Source organism: Hoplias malabaricus, chromosome 15 (assembly GCF_029633855.1).
Source record: "Hoplias malabaricus isolate fHopMal1 chromosome 15, fHopMal1.hap1, whole genome shotgun sequence".
Taxonomy (NCBI): domain Eukaryota; kingdom Metazoa; phylum Chordata; class Actinopteri; order Characiformes; family Erythrinidae; genus Hoplias; species Hoplias malabaricus.
In genome coordinates, this window is record NC_089814.1 from 8,378,475 (window position 1) to 8,397,376 (window position 18,902).

The 18,902-nt window shown below is 46.1% G+C and overlaps 1 protein-coding gene across 1 annotated transcript; it reads left to right on the plus strand.

Annotated features, from left to right (window-relative positions):
* On the plus strand, window positions 1-8,658 carry bhmt (betaine-homocysteine methyltransferase). Its single transcript, XM_066646590.1, has 8 exons — window positions 1-117; window positions 2,065-2,197; window positions 2,955-3,067; window positions 4,252-4,443; window positions 5,322-5,469; window positions 5,636-5,818; window positions 6,623-6,851; window positions 7,449-8,658. Exons 1-8 carry the CDS (start codon window positions 97-99, stop codon window positions 7,627-7,629), a joined length of 1,200 nt encoding a protein of 399 aa, XP_066502687.1. The 5' UTR covers window positions 1-96; the 3' UTR covers window positions 7,630-8,658.
* Window positions 8,659-18,902: the final 10,244 nt, after the last annotated feature.

Below are 18,902 nucleotides of genomic sequence, written 5' to 3' on the forward strand. Positions count from 1 at the left end.
AAAAGCTTAGGGAAGAGGCAGACCTGCTCCTCTCTTCAGTGCAGAGCAAAGCTGGATCAGAAAGTTCAGTGAGACCCAGTCCAAACTTCAGCGAACATGGCACCAGGAGTTAAACGGGTAACACACTGCATTTTATTATATTCTCAACCAGTAATTAACTATATACTGAGAGTTGAACTGGAGTTTGTAACTGAACTAGTGTTTGTAAGACTGTAACATGAACTTATGTCCAGCTCCTGGGGCTTCTTCCACACTGCACTGTGTGTGTTTTGCATGTGCTTCAGACATTTTCAGATGTGTGTGTGTAGTACTTTAGTGTTAAAGTCTGTTTCAGTATACACTGGAGCCACACACCGTGGTTCTTCCATGGATTTGTCTGTTTCTATTTGTTGAGCCCATCTACTCATCTGCTTTCCACGGCCAAAAGTATGTGGACACCTACATTTCTGTGGCAGCTGGATGATTAACTCCACTCTAACTCATCCCTGTTTGTGGACCTCTATGATGAGAGCATTCAGCAACATAAAGGTGCACTCACAGTGGCTGCAGATGCTGAATATTACACACAAAACTAGACCTTATTTAAGTATGACTTGATATTGAATGCTCTAGAGCAGGTTTCTAATGAGGCACTAAGAGAGTTTTAAAGTCTCGACTGAGAAGAATTTGAACTGTTTTCTTGAGAATGATGGAGCACCATTTGGTATCTTTTGGGATGAGTGGGAGAACTAGTCATCCAGCATCTGTACCTGATGATGTCATGATCACAGCAATGATTTCTAACCCTTAGTTTAAAGCTTTCCAAGAAGATTAGGGGCGGTAACAGCAGCACAGACAGAACAAATTACCAGTTAATATTAAATACTACATATTTATTCAGAAATGTTGAATTAGTGGGTGTTCATGAACATTTGGCCGTATGGAGCTTACGTATGCAATAATTTACAAGAATATTTTTGGATGGAAATTCATTAAAATTGAGACTTACACCGCAAAACATAACAAAAAGAATATGGGAATGAACAGACAACAACGATATGCAAAATATAAAAAAATTACAATAAAATAGAAGAGAGCCATTTGCTCCAGTGATTTTCTAACGTCAAGAAACAGACATTATATTGATGAATAATAAGGTAAATGAAACGAATGTAAACTCTGTCTATGTACCTTTATTAAATATAAAGTACCCATCATTTTTGGTGTTTACAGTTATTTTAAATATTCACACACTCTCACACACTTACTATAATGGTATTAAAAATATTTTTAAATGTATAAATTTAAAGTAGGTCTAATTCAAGGCATGCTCAGGGTTCCAGAAAGTTCCTTTGTTGAACTAGCATTGCTAGTTAAACATCCTGCTCCACCAAGATATTACAAACTTCAGGAGTCCACCTTAAGAAAATGAAGTACACCTTAAATTGTGCTGCTGTAATTAGATTTTTCAGGAGTGAGGTCTACACTTTAAATTATTAGGTACAAACATGGCCTTTATTGTAGTTTTATTTTGCAAACGTAGCTTAGCTGCCAGCAATTAGCACAAAAGCACTAGCCCTGGATAAGCTAATTGTCTCCATAGCAACACTGGAAGATAATGAGAAAAAAATAAATTGGGATTAAAATAAGGATGTATGAGTTTTTTTTTTTTTTTTTAAACCAGTAAATCAATGCTGACACCTAATGGCCTGGAGGTCTTAGGGAATTTTTTTTTTTTTTTCATTCATTTTCTGTAAGCGCTTATCCAGTTTAGGGTCGCAGTGGGTCCAGAACCTACCTGGAATTATTGGGCGCAAGGCAGGAACACTCTGTGGAGCATAAATGGCTTTATTCAGGGACTTTTTAGTTTTTTTGATTCATCAGTTTCCGCGTTAGAGAAACACCATTTGTAATTTTTGTTGGTAAAACTTATTCCTGCTTTAATTTTCATAATTTCAAGTTTGATGTCTGACATTCTGTCCTTCTTCTGCAAAGTTTTATGACACTGACTATAAGCATTATTATTATTTCACACATAAAATACAAAAAATACATTGTTTCTGTTTTTTCAATGTTTCTCTACAGGGAGTTCTGGAGCGTCTGAATGCAGGAGAGATTGTTATTGGAGATGGAGGCTTTGTCTTTGCTCTGGAGAAGAGGGGATATGTCAAAGCGGGGCCCTGGACACCTGAGGCTGCAGCAGAACATCCCGAGGCGGGTAAGTCTGGACAAACGACATGCCTGTGAATAGTATAACGCTCTCTCTGAACCCTAGATCTGGGTTCTCAGCCTAGTTCCTGGAGAAACCTAGGTGGACAAAGTTTCTGTGTAGTAAACAGAGATATTTACTTTGCTACAGATCTGAATGTGTGAAATCTGAAAATAAAACTAAAACTAGATCATTTCAATGGTGGAGGGAACTGAGAAGAAGACACTCTCGCTGGTCACCTATTGGCTGCATATGGCTTCACCTGCAATGCGACATACAGCTTTGAACTTTATATGACCCTACGTGTCTGCCGTAGCAAACACTGCTTCATGAATCCCATTTAAAAATGATGTTTATATGGAGGGCTGTGACTTCTGTAAATTCTGTATGAAATCAGCTGTACTGCTCTTGGCTGTGTGTTGTTGAGCTGCAGTAAGCTGTAATTGGTGGTAGTTCAAAAAGACGTCATGGAGTGTCACATTTTGAAGGAAACTAATACTGTGTTCCAGAGCGTACACAACTTGTTGCAGTTTAAAATAGTGGAAGTCAACAATTATAAGGGGTGTCTACAAATTTTTAGATGTTTCCTGTAATTCTGGATCTTGAAGTCTCAGCAAAATTACGCTAGAGTCTTGGGTGTAAGGTCTGTAAATCTGTGTGGATCAGCACAAACTGTATTACTAGCTCAGCAACAGCTGTTAGGAGATTCATTTCTCTCTGTCTCTGTCTCTCTTTCTTTCTCTATCTCATACACATCTCATCTCAGTGCGACAGCTGCACAGGGAATTCCTGAGGGCGGGTTCAAATGTCATGCAGACCTTCACCTTCTACGCCAGCGACGACAAACTTGAGAACAGAGGCAACACTGTGGGCTTCACTGTAAGACAAGTTCAACACTTCTACTGTTATAAGAAACATCCCTCTGCTCTCACACAGCAACTTTAAAGCAGCTCTAAATTACTTTTGGAAAAGGCAGTAATATTAAGTCAGGGAGAAAATTAACCTACAATGCATGCAGTAACACATTTTCACCAGAGAGGTCCAAATCCCTAAAGTTACAAAGTGCTGCTTTAAAATTTGAAAGATGCACAGTACAAAACAGCCATGTCATTTACATTGTGTGCTTAAAGCACAGCAACAAAAACAACCTGAATATTATAGTGTATATAGTTGTTGAAAAATGCTAAAAATAGACTCAAACATTTATCACAAGGAAAAGGAAAAATCATAAAGAAAACCATAGCTTTTTAAATAATGACAATTCATTCATTTGTTCATTGTCTGCAAGCGATTATCCAGTTCAGGGTCACGGTGGGGCCGGAGCCTACCCGGAATCATTGAGTGCAGGGCAGGAACACACAAACACATTCACTCACACCTATGGACCGCCAATCCACCTACCAACGTGTGTTTTTGGAGCGTGTGAGTAAACCGGAGAACACACCACACAGGGAGAACACACTACACCCCTCACAAACAGTCACCCGGAGGAAACCCACGCAGACACAGGGAGAACACACCACACTCCTCAGACAGTCACCCGGAGGAAACCCACGCAGACACAGAGAACACACCACACTCCTCACAGACAGTCACCCGGAGGAAACCCACGCAGACACAGGGAGAATACACCACACTCCTCACAGACAGTCACCCGGAGGAAACCCACGCAGACACAGGGAGAACACACCACACTCCTCACAGACAGTCACCCAGAGGAAACCCACACAGACACAGGGAGAACACACCACACTCCTCACAGACAGCCACCTAGAGTGGGAACCCACAACCTCCACGTCCCTTGAGCTGTGACAGACACTACCTGCCGTGCCACTATGCCGCAGGTACACACACACTTCAGCCATGGATGTTCCTGTCGGTCCTGGGGATTGAATTGGCAACTTTCTAGAACCAAGTCTCTAACCACTGTTACTGCACTGAAGGTCATATTTCTGTATACACACAACTGACCCTGGTGTAGTGTGTTGTGATGTACAATCTTCTAATGAACATTTCTGTTTATGTTGTGTGTGTCTAATTACTTCTATCCTCTGTGACCCCAGGGTGAGCAGGTTAACGAGGCGGCGTGTGACCTGGCGAGGCAAGTGGCGAACGAGGGCGACGCCCTGGTGGCGGGAGGAGTCTCTCAGACCCCGTCATACCTGAGCTGTAAGAGTGAGTCGGATGTGAAGGCCATCTTCAAGAAGCAAATTGACGTCTTCGTCAAGAAGGACGTGGACTTTCTGATCGCTGAGGTGAGGGAGTGTCACCACACCGGTTCTTACTCTTACACTGTTTTAAACATACTGAGTCTTTATTGAAGGGGTTATTATTTCAGTGCATGTGTGCATTAATAGGTGTAGTACTGTGGCAAAGACATTACATTGCATTAAATATGGACTGGCAGAGAAATGCACAATTACTGTTATCTAAGTTAAATCTGACCATCTCAGACAAACTCACCATGGCTACACTTCCCTCTGGTCATCACCTCATCACCTGGCTCCTCCTTGCCCCTCTCCATAGTTCAAACCTCTTGTTATCGGTAGCCCATTGTTTCCAAACCTCCTGACCTACTTGAATACAATTGACACGCCCCTGAAATGGTTTACGTGCATGATGACGAAGATGAAGATGCTACTTTACTTTGTCACATCATCCGTGTCATTTTTTTTGATTATCAACATTTCTTCCATCATTTCAACACTGAAAAGTAATATATATTCAAGGCCCAAGCCCTTGAACTTACTACCACTTAATTCTACATGGTTTTTCCATGACTTTGTCTCTCTTTTCCTTTCCCAAGGCATTCTTTATAATGTCTGAAATTGAACATGAGAAAATAAATTATTTATTTCTGAGTCTTTGTTTCCCAAAGACACTCTTAGCACAACAGAATCTTCTTCGTTAATGTGTGTGCATTAGCTGTAGTCGTATTTCCCTGGTGCTTGCTGCAGTGTTTTAGGCAGGTTGAGGAGGGGGCTGGCTGTAGATGAGTGTCCTGCTGGTGTTTGCTGCAGGTGGAGGAGGCTGGTGTGTGTGTTAGTTGTAGTTAAGTGTTGCTCCAGTGTGTGTTTGTGGTGAATCTAGCTGGTGTGTGGGTAATTAAGTGTTGTTGTGGTGTTTGCCGCAGTATTTTGAGCACGTGGAGGAGGCAGAGTGGGCCGTCCAGGTGCTGAAGACCACTGGGAAACCTGTGGCTGCGACCATGTGCATCGGCCCCTTGGGAGATATGCATGGAGTCAGCCCTGGAGACTGTGCAGTGAGGCTCGTCAAGGCTGGTAAGACGCTTTCTCTCACTCACACAACCTGTTGTTCACATTGTGTTGTCAATGACAAGTCATTGGTCGTCATTTATGAGGCTACACCACACCTACATACGCCACATGTTCACAAGTTTTTCTTCTCCTTGTGCTTCACACCTCCCCATCCTCTTGATTTCCCCAGGCGCTCAGATCGTGGGAGTGAACTGCCACTTTGACCCGATGACCTGTGTGAAGACTGTGGCGATGATGAAGGCTGCTGTGGAGAAAGCAGGGCTTAAGGCTCATTTCATGGTGCAGCCACTGGCTTATCACACACCGGACTGTGGCTGCCAGGGCTTCATCGACCTGCCAGAGTTTCCCTTTGGTACAAATAAACCCACACACACACAGACTTCTCCACACAAGCCTGCACCACCCAACACTGTACACTCCATGTCTGGACAATGTGCACATTCATTATTTTCATTATTTTTCCTCTAGGCTCCAGACTCAGGTCAGTGGTTCTACTTTGTTTCTCAAAAGTGAAAAACCCTAGCAAACAATGTCTAACAGACAAATGTAAATAGAACTAAAAGCAGTGGATAATTGCTCCCCCTAGTGTCCAATCTTTAGACTGCTAAACGTGAGCAGTCTGCCATGTCCCTCCTTCATTCAACGACACACACTTAAAAGGGGAACATTTGAGATTGCGGGGAAACACAGTTCTAAGCCCCACACATTTTAAGGTGGAACAGTGTGTTTGAGGAAAAATAATGACTGTTTGTACGTGTCTGAGTTCCCACTCATTTGTAACTCCAGTTGTTTAGTTTTGTAGCACTGTCGCTAATGCAGTTAGCGGTCTTCTGAGTTTGGAGACATTTCCACCTTAAGTGATCCGTAACAACAAAAATAAGTCAGTGTCCTCATCCTCATCTCAGTTTGTGCTTTTCAATGTTTGGAGTTCTCTCCATTGTCTGAAACACTCCAGATGCCTCTATGAGCAAAGGCAGAGTCAGAGAGAGAGACTAGCATACCGGACTGAGACTGTTTGTTTTTTGACTCATTTACAGACACTGGGGCTTTGTAAACACAATAGACCGATTTCGGGTGTTTTTTGAATACAGAATTGAACTTGCCTTTAATCCTGTAATCCTCTCTAACCATCCACCCCTCCGACATACACCTGCAGCTCTGGAGCCTAGGGTTCTGTCCCGCTGGGACATGCATCAGTACGCCAGGGAGGCGTTCAAAGCAGGGATCCGCTACATTGGTGGCTGCTGTGGGTTTGAGCCGTACCACATCCGTGCTGTGGCAGAGGAACTGGCTGAGGAGCGAGGCTTCCTACCTGAGGCCTCGAAGAAGCACGGCCTCTGGGGAAGCGGCCTGGAGATGCACACCAAACCCTGGGTCAGAGCCAGGTGAGTGAGAATGGACCACACAGCACAACACCACGGCAGAGTGCTGTGGTCACACCATGAAGCAGCAGTTCCCAAGTGTTTTGGGCTTAAGGCCTCAAATGGACGGTGTGAATGATGGTACCCCAAACTTTTTAACCCCTGTAGGGAGTGGGTTCAAGCCCTGCTCTAGGTCACTCTGTGAGGAGTGTGGTGTGTTCTCCCTGTGTCTGCGTGGGTTTCCTCCGGGTGACTGTCTGTGAGGAGTGTGGTGTGTGTGCTCCCCGTGTCTGCGTGGGTTTCCTCCCACGGTCAAACACAGGTTGGTAGGTGGATTGGCGACTCAAAAGTGTACGTAGGTGCGTATGTGAGTGCGTGTCGCCCTGTGAAGGACTGGCGCCCCCTGCAGGGTGTGTTCCTGCCTTGCACCCAGTGATTCTGGGTAGGCTTTTAGAAATGATGTGTTGGAGATTTACTACTATTTACTGCCCCTGACTACAAATGGAAGGTAACTTGAGAAAATATAACAAACAAACTTAACACTCTGGTGAATAGTTAAATTAACACTGCTCCCTAGAGAAAGTCTGAGAAAGCTCTGACGTGATCTCTCATGTTGTCCAGGGCTCGTCGTGATTACTGGGAGAAGATGAAGCCAGCCTCTGGCCGTCCTCTCTGCCCCTCCATGTCCACTCCGGACGGCTGGGGAGTCACCAAGGGCCACTCTGAACTCATGCAGCAGAAAGAAGCCACCACCAAAGACCAGCTGAACCCACTCTTCGCCAAGGCCGACGCCAAGATCTGAAGAGTCACAAACCAGGCCTCGACACTCAACCTTAAAGGGGAAATCCACTGATATTTCAAAATTTCTGTGCAATTCGGTGTTTGAGGTGGGAACAAAGTTATAGGGAGAGGATTGGTGTGAAATGGTTGATTGTGAAGAAATTTCCTGACTTGACATTGTGACGTCGACATTAACCCTTTAGATGTCTGGTTCCTATCAGTATAATAGTGTAAGAGTTACACTTCAGGTGTTTCTTTAGAACTGAGCTTTTCACATAAAACACTCTATGGCCATTTTGCTTACATCGTAATGAGTGAATAATTTTGAAATTTCAGTAGAGTTCCCCTTTAGTACCAAGGCTATGGGGCGTATGAGAGGGAAAGGGACAGAATTGAAGAAAGGCTGCCCTTTCTCCTCATCCCTGCTCCATTTGTTTTGGAGTTACGTGTCATATATAATTAAAAAGATAGTGTTTTTGTTGGCATTACCCAGGACCATTTCTTATAGAAACAAACTGTCAGTATGTTTTTCTCAGCTCTCTCAAGCAAGCATTGAACCGTAGAAATGCACCCATATGCACACGTTTCATTGTAACTGCTGACACATAAACATAAGACACTAAAGCCACATTACTGAGTACTATGTTTATGTCTGCAAGTTTATACCTGCACATGCTGCAGTGCAGTAGCTTGAACGTGTGTGTGTGTGACAGCAGATCTTATGGTGTATTCCTATTGTATCTCTGCTCTGTGGTCTCAGTTTTATAGAACAGTGCTGACACTCTGGACATCTCTGGAGTCTGTAGTGAAGCTGACGTTGTCCATCTTCGCCTGTAGATGGCGCCACAGATCAGTGGACTGCTGGAGATGAGCTGTCAGTGAGGAGACCTCTGATTTACTCAGGAGTAGTTCAACACAAATGGAGCCAGGCCACATTCCAGGCTTTTTGAACACTCCAGCTTTAAGACAGTGATGTCCATTAAAGTGACTGAATTCCTTTTGTTGTTTTTTTTTTTTTGTTTTTTTTTTTGCCTCAGTAAAGTGTCTGAATGTAACATCTGTGACCCTGCTTACAGTTTTTGAGTATCTCTTTCTCTGTTCGGCACCATTTGGGACACACGCACCCAGTGGGCAATCTCACCCAGTCACACACACCTGTGGGATATCTCACTCACTCACCCAGTCACACACACTCACCTGTGGATGATCTCATACACTCACCCAGTCACACACACTCACACCTGCGGGCGATCTCACCCAGTCACACACACTCACACCTGCGGGCGATCTCACCCAGTCACACACACTCACACCTGCGGGCGATCTCACCCAGTCACACACTCACACCTGCGGGCGATCTCACACACTCACCCAGTCACACACACTCACACCTGTGGATGATCTCATACACTCACCCAGTCACACACACTCACACCTGTGGGATATCTCACTCACTCACCCAGTCACACACACTCTCACCTGTGGGATATCTCACTCACTCACCCAGTCACACACACTCACCTGTGGATGATCTCATACACTCACCCAGTCACACACACTCACACCTGCGGGCGATCTCACCCAGTCACACACTCACACCTGCGGGCGATCTCACACACTCACCCAGTCACACAAACTCACACCTGTGGGATATCTCACTCACTCACCCAGTCACACACACTCACACCTGTGGATGATCTCATACACTCACCCAGTCACACACACTCACACCTGTGGGATATCTCACTCACTCACCCAGTCACACACACTCACACCTGTGGGATATCTCACCCAGTCACACACACTCTCACCTGTGGGATATCTCACTCACTCACCCAGTCACACACACTCACCTGTGGATGATCTCATACACTCACCCAGTCACACACACTCACACCTGCGGGCGATCTCACCCAGTCACACACACTCACACCTGCGGGCGATCTCACCCAGTCACACACACTCACACCTGCGGGCGATCTCACCCAGTCACACACTCACACCTGCGGGCGATCTCACACACTCACCCAGTCACACACACTCACACCTGTGGATGATCTCATACACTCACCCAGTCACACACACTCACACCTGTGGGATATCTCACTCACTCACCCAGTCACACACACTCTCACCTGTGGGATATCTCACTCACTCACCCAGTCACACACACTCACCTGTGGATGATCTCATACACTCACCCAGTCACACACACTCACACCTGCGGGCGATCTCACCCAGTCACACACTCACACCTGCGGGCGATCTCACACACTCACCCAGTCACACAAACTCACACCTGTGGGATATCTCACTCACTCACCCAGTCACACACACTCACACCTGTGGATGATCTCATACACTCACCCAGTCACACACACTCACACCTGTGGGATATCTCACTCACTCACCCAGTCACACACACTCACACCTGTGGGATATCTCACCCAGTCACACACACTCTCACCTGTGGGATATCTCACTCACTCACCCAGTCACACACACTCACCTGTGGATGATCTCATACACTCACCCAGTCACACACTCACACCTGTGGGATATCTCCCTCACTCACCCAGTCACACACACTCACACCTGTGGGATATCTCACTCACTCACCCAGTCACACACACTCACACCTGTGGGATATCTCACTCACTCACCCAGTCACACACACTCACACCTGTGGGATATCTCACTCACTCACCCAGTCACACACACTCACACCTGTGGGATATCTCACTCACTCACCCAGTCACACACACTCACACCTGTGGGCAATCTCACACACTCACCCAGTCACACTCACTCACCCAGTCACACACACTCACACCTGTGGGCAATCTCACACACTCACCCAGTCACACTCACTTACCCAGTCACACACATTCACCCAGTCTCACACACAAACCTGTGGGATATCTCACTCACTCATCCAGTCACACACACTCACACCTCTGTAGACGATCTCACACACTCATCCAGTCACACACACTCACACCTGTGGACAATCTCACACACACACCCAGTCACACTCACTCACCCAGTCACAAACACTCACACCTGTGGGTGATCTCACACATTCACCCAGTCACACACACTCTCACCTGTGGGATATCTCACTCACTCACCCAGTCACACACACTCACACCTGTGGGATATCTCACTCACTCACCCAGTCACACACACTCACACCTGTGGGATATCTCACTCACTCACCCAGTCACACACACTCACACCTGTGGGCGATCTCACACACTCACCCAGTCACACTCACTTACCCAGTCACACACATTCACCCAGTCACACACACAAACCTGTGGGATATCTCACTCACTCATCCAGTCACACACACTCACACCTCTGTAGACGATCTCACACACTCATCCAATCACACACATTCACACCTGTGGACAATCTCACACACACACCCAGTCACACTCACTCACCCAGTCACACACACTCACACCTGTGGGTGATCTCACACATTCACCCAGTCACACTCACTCACACCTGTGGGATATCTCACTCACTCACCCAGTCACACACACACACACCTGTGGGCGATCTCACACACTCACCCAGTCACACACACTCACACCTGTGGGATATCTCACACACTCACCCAGTCACACACACTCACACCTGTGGGATATCTCACTCACTCACCCAGTCACACACACTCACACCTCTGTAGACGATGTCACACACTCACCCAGTCACACACAATCATCCAGTCACACACACTCACATCTGTGGACAATCTCACACACTCACCCAGTCACACACACTCATCCAGTCACACTCACTCACCCAGTCACACACACTCACACCTGTGGGCGATCTCACACACTCACCCAGTCACACACACTCACCTGTGGATGATCTCATACACTCACCCAGTCAAACACACTCACCCAGTCACATTCACTCACTCAGTCACCCACACACTCACACCTGTGGGCGATCTCACACACACACACACACCTGTGGGCGATCTCACACACTCACTCACACCTGTGGGCGATCTCATACACTCACTCAGTCACACTCACTTACCCAATCACACACATTCACCCAGTCACACACACACACACACCTGTGGGATATCTCACTCACTCATCCAGTCACACACAGTCACACCTTTGTAGACGATCTCACACACTCACCCAGTCACACACACTCACACCTGTGGACAATCTCACACACTCACCCAGTCACACACACTCACACTTGTGGACAATCTCACACACACACCCAGTCACACTCACTCACCCAGTCACAAACACTCACACCTGTGGGTGATCTCACACACTCACCCAGTCACACACACTCACCCAGTCACACACACTCACACCTGTGGGCGATCTCACACACTCGCCCAGTCACACACACTCACACCTGTGGACAATCTCACACACACACCCAGTCTCACTCACTTACCCAGTCACAAACACTCACACCTGTGGGTGATCTCACACACTCACCCAGTCACACACACTCACACCTGTGGGATATCTCACTCACTCACTCACTCACCCAGTCACACACACTCACCTGTGGATGATCTCATACACTCACCCAGTCACACACACTCACACCTGTGGGATATCTCATATCTCATACACTCACTCAGTCACACTCACTTACCCAATCACACACATTCACCCAGTCACACACACACACACCTGTGGGATATCTCACTCACTCATCCAGTCACACACACTCACACCTCTGTAGACGATCTCACACTCACCCAGTCACACACACTCACCCAGTCACACACACTCACACCTGTGGACAATCTCACACACACACCCAGTCACACACACTCACACCTGTGGGTGATCTCACACACTCACCCAGTCACACACACTCACACCTGTGGACAATCTCACACACTCACCCAGTCACACACACTCACACTTGTGGACAATCTCACACACACACCCAGTCTCACTCACTTACCCAGTCACAAACACTCACACCTGTGTGTGATCTCACACACTCACCCAGTCACACACACTCACACCTGTGGGCGATCTCACACACTCACCCAGTCACACACACTCACACCTGTGGGATATCTCACTCACTCATCCAGTCACACACACTCACACCTCTGTAGACGATCTCACACACTCACCCAGTCACACACACTCACACCTGTGGACAATCTCACACACACACCCAGTCACACTCACTCACCCAGTCACACACACTCACACCTGTGGACAATCTCACACACTCACCCAGTCACACACACACACACTTGTGGACAATCTCACACACACACCCAGTCACACTCACTCACCCAGTCACAAACACTCACACCTGTGGGTGATCTCACACACTCACCCAGTCACACTCACTTACCCAGTCACACACACTCACACCTGTGGGCGATCTCACACACTCACCCAGTCACACACACTCACACCTGTGGGCGATCTCACACACTCACCCAGTCACACACACTCACACCTGTGGTCGATCTCACACCTGTGGGCGATCTCATACACTCACCCAGTCACACACACTCACACCTGTGGGCGATCTCACACACTCACCCAGTCACACACACTCACACCTGTGGTCGATCTCACACCTGTGGGCGATCTCATACACTCACCCAGTCACACACACTCACACCTGTGTACAACCTCACACACTCACCTGTGGATGGTCTCATACACTCACCCAATCACACACACTCACACCTGTGGGATATCTCACTCACTCACCCAGTCACACACACTCACACATGTGGGCAATCTCACACACTCACCCAGTCACACACACTCACACCTGTGGGCGATCTCATACACTCACTCAGTCACACTCACTTACCCAGTCACACACATTCACCCAGTCACACACACTCACACCTGTGGGATATCTCACTCACTCACCCAGTCACACACACTCACACCTCTGTAGACGATGTCACACACTCACCCAGTCACACACACTCATCCAGTCACACTCACTCACCCAGTCACACTCACTCACATCTGTGGACAATCTCACACACTCACCCAGTCACACTCACTCACCCAGTCACACACACTCACACCTGTGTACAACCTCACACACTCACCCAGTCACACACACTCACCTGTGGATGATCTCATACACTCACCCAGTCACACACACTCACCCAGTCACATTCACTCACTCAGTCACACACACACACACACCTGTGAGCGATCTCACACACTCACTCACACCTGTGGGCGATCTCATACACTCACTCAGTCACACACACTCATCCAGTCACACTCACTCACACCTGTGGGATATCTCACTCACTCATCCAGTCACACACACTCACACCTCTGTAGACGATGTCACACACTCACCCAGTCACACACACTCACATCTGTGGACAATCTCACACACTCACCCAGTCACACACACTCATCCAGTCACACTCACTCACACCTGTGGGTGATCCCACACACTCACTCACCCAGTCACACACACTCACACCTGTGGGATATCTCACACACTCCCCCAGTCACACACACTCATCCAGTCACACTCACTCACACCTGTGGGTGATCTCACACACTCACCCAGTCACACACACTCACCCAGTCACACACACTCACACCTGTGGGATATCTCACACACTCCCCCAGTCACACACACTCACACCTGTGGGATATCTCACTCACTCACCCAGTCACACACATTCACCCAGTCACACACACTCACACCTGTGGGATATCTCACTCACTCACCCAGTCACACTCACTCACCCAGTCACACACACTCACACCTGTGGGCACAGAGAGAGGGAGAACACACCACACTCCTCACAGACAGTGACCTGGGGTGATTACTCCCTGTAAGTAGTGCCACCTCGTCCTGAACGAAAATTTTATTGAGCACATAAACCTGTTAACTTTCAATAAATCAGTTAAAAACTTTTGCACACAACTGTAAATACCTTGAAGGTGTGGTGTATCGGTTCCATTTTACTGGTCAGTGCTTTTCTAAGATGATTACAGCTGAATGTGTAATTGAACACCTGTGTCTGTATTCACTTACTGTAGGGAGTGGATACTTTTGCTGTTCTCAGGTGGGGGTTAAATAGGCCTTTAGACTGGGGTTAAATAGGCCTTTATTAACAAGTGTGTAATAGGCTTCATATGGACTCCTGACCAGTGGGGTACTCCTGCAATGAAGTAAAACTAGAGGATATCGCAAAATACACCTAATGGATGATGGGTGTTCAATCTGTTCTCTATAGGACAAAGCTGACTGTGGTATTGTAATATAATCAGTCTTAGGATAGAAGAGGGCATCAGGTTTTCAGCTAAAGTTACAGCCCCCCCTTATCCCACTGAGAGACCCCACCACCACCACCACCAACCCCCTCCTGTCTGCTTTTCTCATAAACCATATGGAGCAACAGGTGTCCAGCAGGAGTATTCGGACACCATCAAAGGTGATTTCTACTATTATTGTGAGTGTACGTAGTGGATTTTACCATCTATTTAGTGGTGAACCATCGTTTTAATAAGATACACACGCCCATTTTTTGTAGATCCCAATTTTCCTCTCTTATAAATTTCAGTCTTGGAAGTTGGTTGTGTCTTCTGCTCCTCATGTTCCAATAAAATGGTTAACTATAGGGTTAAACCTCATCTGAAATCCTATTACGCAACAAGAAAGCAATATATCAAAGGCTGCCGAGTTCTCTGAGCCTGAGCTTATCTCAGATAAACCCAAAAAAAGAGTAGAAATACGTGCTGTAGTCAGACAAGTCTATGTTTGAGCTTTTTTTCCAGGAAAAGCAGATTCAGTTTGGTTCTCCTTACCAACAATGAGAGGGATAATCCAGGCAGTGAAAGGTTAAAAAAAAGTTAACATCTCTCATGGTATAAGGAGTGCATCAGTGCCCACGGCAAAGGTGACCTGCTTTTGTGCGAAGGTACCTTTGATGCGGAAGCGAATATCGGGATTTAAGAGAGACATATGCTGCCATCAAGGTGACGTCTTTTTCTGGAAAGTCCATGGTTATATTTAAAGAGACAATGCCAGGCCTCGTTCTGCATGTGCTACAACATCATGGCTTCATAGACAGAGAATGCTTGTGCTTGACTTGACTGCCTTGAGTCCAGATCGGTCTCCTAAAGCACATCAGGAAGAGAAGAATCAAACAGCTGCCCCACGTCATCCCAGTCCATTGATAGTGCTGGTCTATGTGGATTACACAAGCTGTGTGTATAAGAATGAGAGGTGGGGTAAGTGCGAAGAGGAGGTGTGAGGCAGGAAGGAGGGAAAAGGTGAGAGAGGATGGAAATCAGGGGAGGGGTAGGAGAAAGAATAGGAGTGAGAGGAGGGGTAGGTGATGGTCAAAGAAAGACATAGTTACCATCAGGGTGTACTGGGATTTTAGAGAGACACATGCTGCCATCATGGCAATGTCTTTTACTGGGAAGTCTAGTAACACATAGGAAAACACACATTATTCCCAACTTTCTGGCATGTTTACAGACTTCTAAATGAGTTTCTATTTACAAAATACTGTTGTTTAGTCAAAACATTGGAAACATTTCATTTGCATTTCAGTATGTAGTTAAATAAAGCTTCAAGCAAATTAACAAAACATACATTCATTCATTATCTGTAAGTGCTTATCCAATTCAGGATTGCAGTGGGTCCAGAGCCTACCTGGAATCACTGGGCGCAAGGCAGGAACACACCCTGGAGGGGGCGCCAGTCCTTCACAAGGCAACACACATACTCACACATTCACACTGACACATTTGAGTCCCCAATCCACCTACCAACGTGTGTTTTTTGGACTGTGGGAGGAAACCGGAGCACCCGGAGGAAACCCACGCAGACACAGGGAGAACACACCACACTCCTCACAGACAGTCACCCGGAGGAAACCCACGCAGACACAGGGAGAACACTCCTCACAGACAGTCACCCGGAGGAAACCCACGCAGACACAGAGAGAACACACCACACTCCTCACAGACAGTCACCCGGAGGAAACCCACGCAGACACAGGTAGAACACACCACACTCCTCACAGACAGTCACCCGGAGGAAACCCACGCAGACACAGGTAGAACACACCACACTCCGCACAGACAGTCACCCGGAGCGGGAATTGAACCCACAACCTCCAGGCCCCTGGAGCTGTGTGACTGCGACACCTACCTGCTGTGCCACCGTGCCGCCCCTAAACAAACATTACGCTTTTAATTGTATTCCACAAAAACAATGCATAATTTTCTGGAATGTACTACATTCATTGTGCTAGGAATCAAGGCATTTATTTTAAACAGATCATTCCAGTTTTGATGTTTAATTTCTGTACTAAAGCATTCTCAAAGGGGTTCAGATTGGGATTGATTTTTTGTGCATTTTCTTTGCAGATTTCTCCAGGTTTGAGTTCAAAAGGGCTTTGAAAATATCTAAGGTTATGACCTTACCTGCAAACACTCGTCAACACTACAACAGAAAATATTTAAATATTAACTACAGAAATACTGTAAATGCCAAAACATCTGAGCCCTCTGTTAAAATCTGCACTATATTTTATATCTTGCTATAAGTGCTTTTTTTCCCCACAGAAACATTTCATCTTTATTCGTGTGTTACAATTTCTTGTGCCTTAACCCTCCGTCTCACACTGTTCTTGCACATCAAAGGGTTTTCTATGTAAATGAGTGCTGTTCTGATTGGATGCCTGTACTGTATCTCATTCAGATAGTTTTCTTGACTGAAACTGTCCTTGTCACTTCAGTGTAAACAGTCAAACTAATGGTCTGTGTGCTGTAAGGGTCAGTGGACTGTTAGTTTCAGTGACATCACACCGAATGGTACAACACTGCATTGGCACATTTTGAACCTTTTACAGAGCACATTATATGCTAAATCATTATTTATGTGACGTTTCTCGTTGTCGTGACTTATTGGCTATATTTGCACACTTAACGGGTCTCCATAATTCCACAATTCCCAAATTAAGGAAGAAACAATGAGACTTTAAAAGGCCTTTAACACGTCACCACGTACAATGCGTGTCCCACGTGGAGATGTTTACGTACGCACCCCCCCCTGACGTCAGCACAGAATTTTGATATCAGACAAAAACAGAGATTTAGATTGTCTTAAATACATGGAAACGGGGCGGTAGTGAGTCCCACGGCGACACGGCGATTTCCTGTCGGTTATAAATCTCAAGCAGAGTAGCTCTGAATGCTGGTGTCTGGTTTTGAAGGGGTTTTTTTAGCTGCCAGGCTAAAGTTAGCTTCAAGGATTCGGCTACGTGCGAGTCGCAACTGAGTCGGTTCGTGTGAAGAGATTGAACCGATTCACTTGGAACATTTTAGTTCAGTTTAATTCTATCCTTTTAAAAAGAGCAAATTTATAACAGAGATTCTCCCAAAGCAGCTTTTTCTGAAACACAGATCTGTGCAATAACCACTTGCAGTAATGTAATTAATTTTTTTAATTATCCTTTTTTAAAGCAATGGTGAATTTGGAAATTTATCCAAACACTTAAACTGAGTTTTAGATCCTAATTTTAACTTTTTTAGAAATTTTGGACAATTGTAAGTTTTAAATTAACGTATTTACAACATAAAAATTCATTTGAAATTATCACAAGGTGTATGTGTGTGTGTGTGTATGTATGTGTGTTAGAGAGATAGAGAGAGAAAGAGAGAGAGAGACTTGTCTATTCGGGTAACACTGTGGTTCAAACCTCTTCTCAGGTCTTCTGAGGGGTGTGGTGTTTTCCCTGTATCTGTGTGGGTTTCCTCCAGGTGATCTGGTTTCCTTTAACAGTCCAAAGAGCAGATGGATGGACTGTGTGCCACTGTTAGCATGTGTGAGTGTGTCACAGATTTGAGTGTGAGATGACCTGTGTTGGACTGGTGCGGTCCAGTCCTGCCTTGCGTCCAATGATTCCAGGTAGGTTCTGGACCCACTGCAACCCTGAACAAGATGAAGGGGTTACAGATGATGAATGAATGAATGAATTTTCATTATTATAAAGTAAAAACAGGAAATTATAATTGAGTCTCTCAGAAGTTAATCAAATGCTACTGAACAACAACATAATATGACCAAGCTGAGTCACTCTGAGAGAGAAATTGGGAATGGAGCGGATTCTCTTAAAACGACTCAAATGAACACAAGAGTCGATTCCGTAACCTGAATCGAACTTACCTTTCCTGAAGACCACAGAGAGGGAGGGGGATGGAGGAGCTGTATGCTCAGCTGCTACGTCACAGCCAGCCGCGCGCTTGTAAACAAAAT

Excerpts from the sequence above, each read along its gene's own strand:
- bhmt (XM_066646590.1), top strand. The coding sequence starts at position 97 with ATGGCACCAGGAGTTAAACGG. Across the intron at positions 118-2,064 it reads TGGCACCAGGAGTTAAACGG|GGAGTTCTGGAGCGTCTGAA; the intron begins GTAACACACTGC and ends GTTTCTCTACAG. Across the intron at positions 5,819-6,622 it reads CCTGCCAGAGTTTCCCTTTG|CTCTGGAGCCTAGGGTTCTG; the intron begins GTACAAATAAAC and ends ATACACCTGCAG.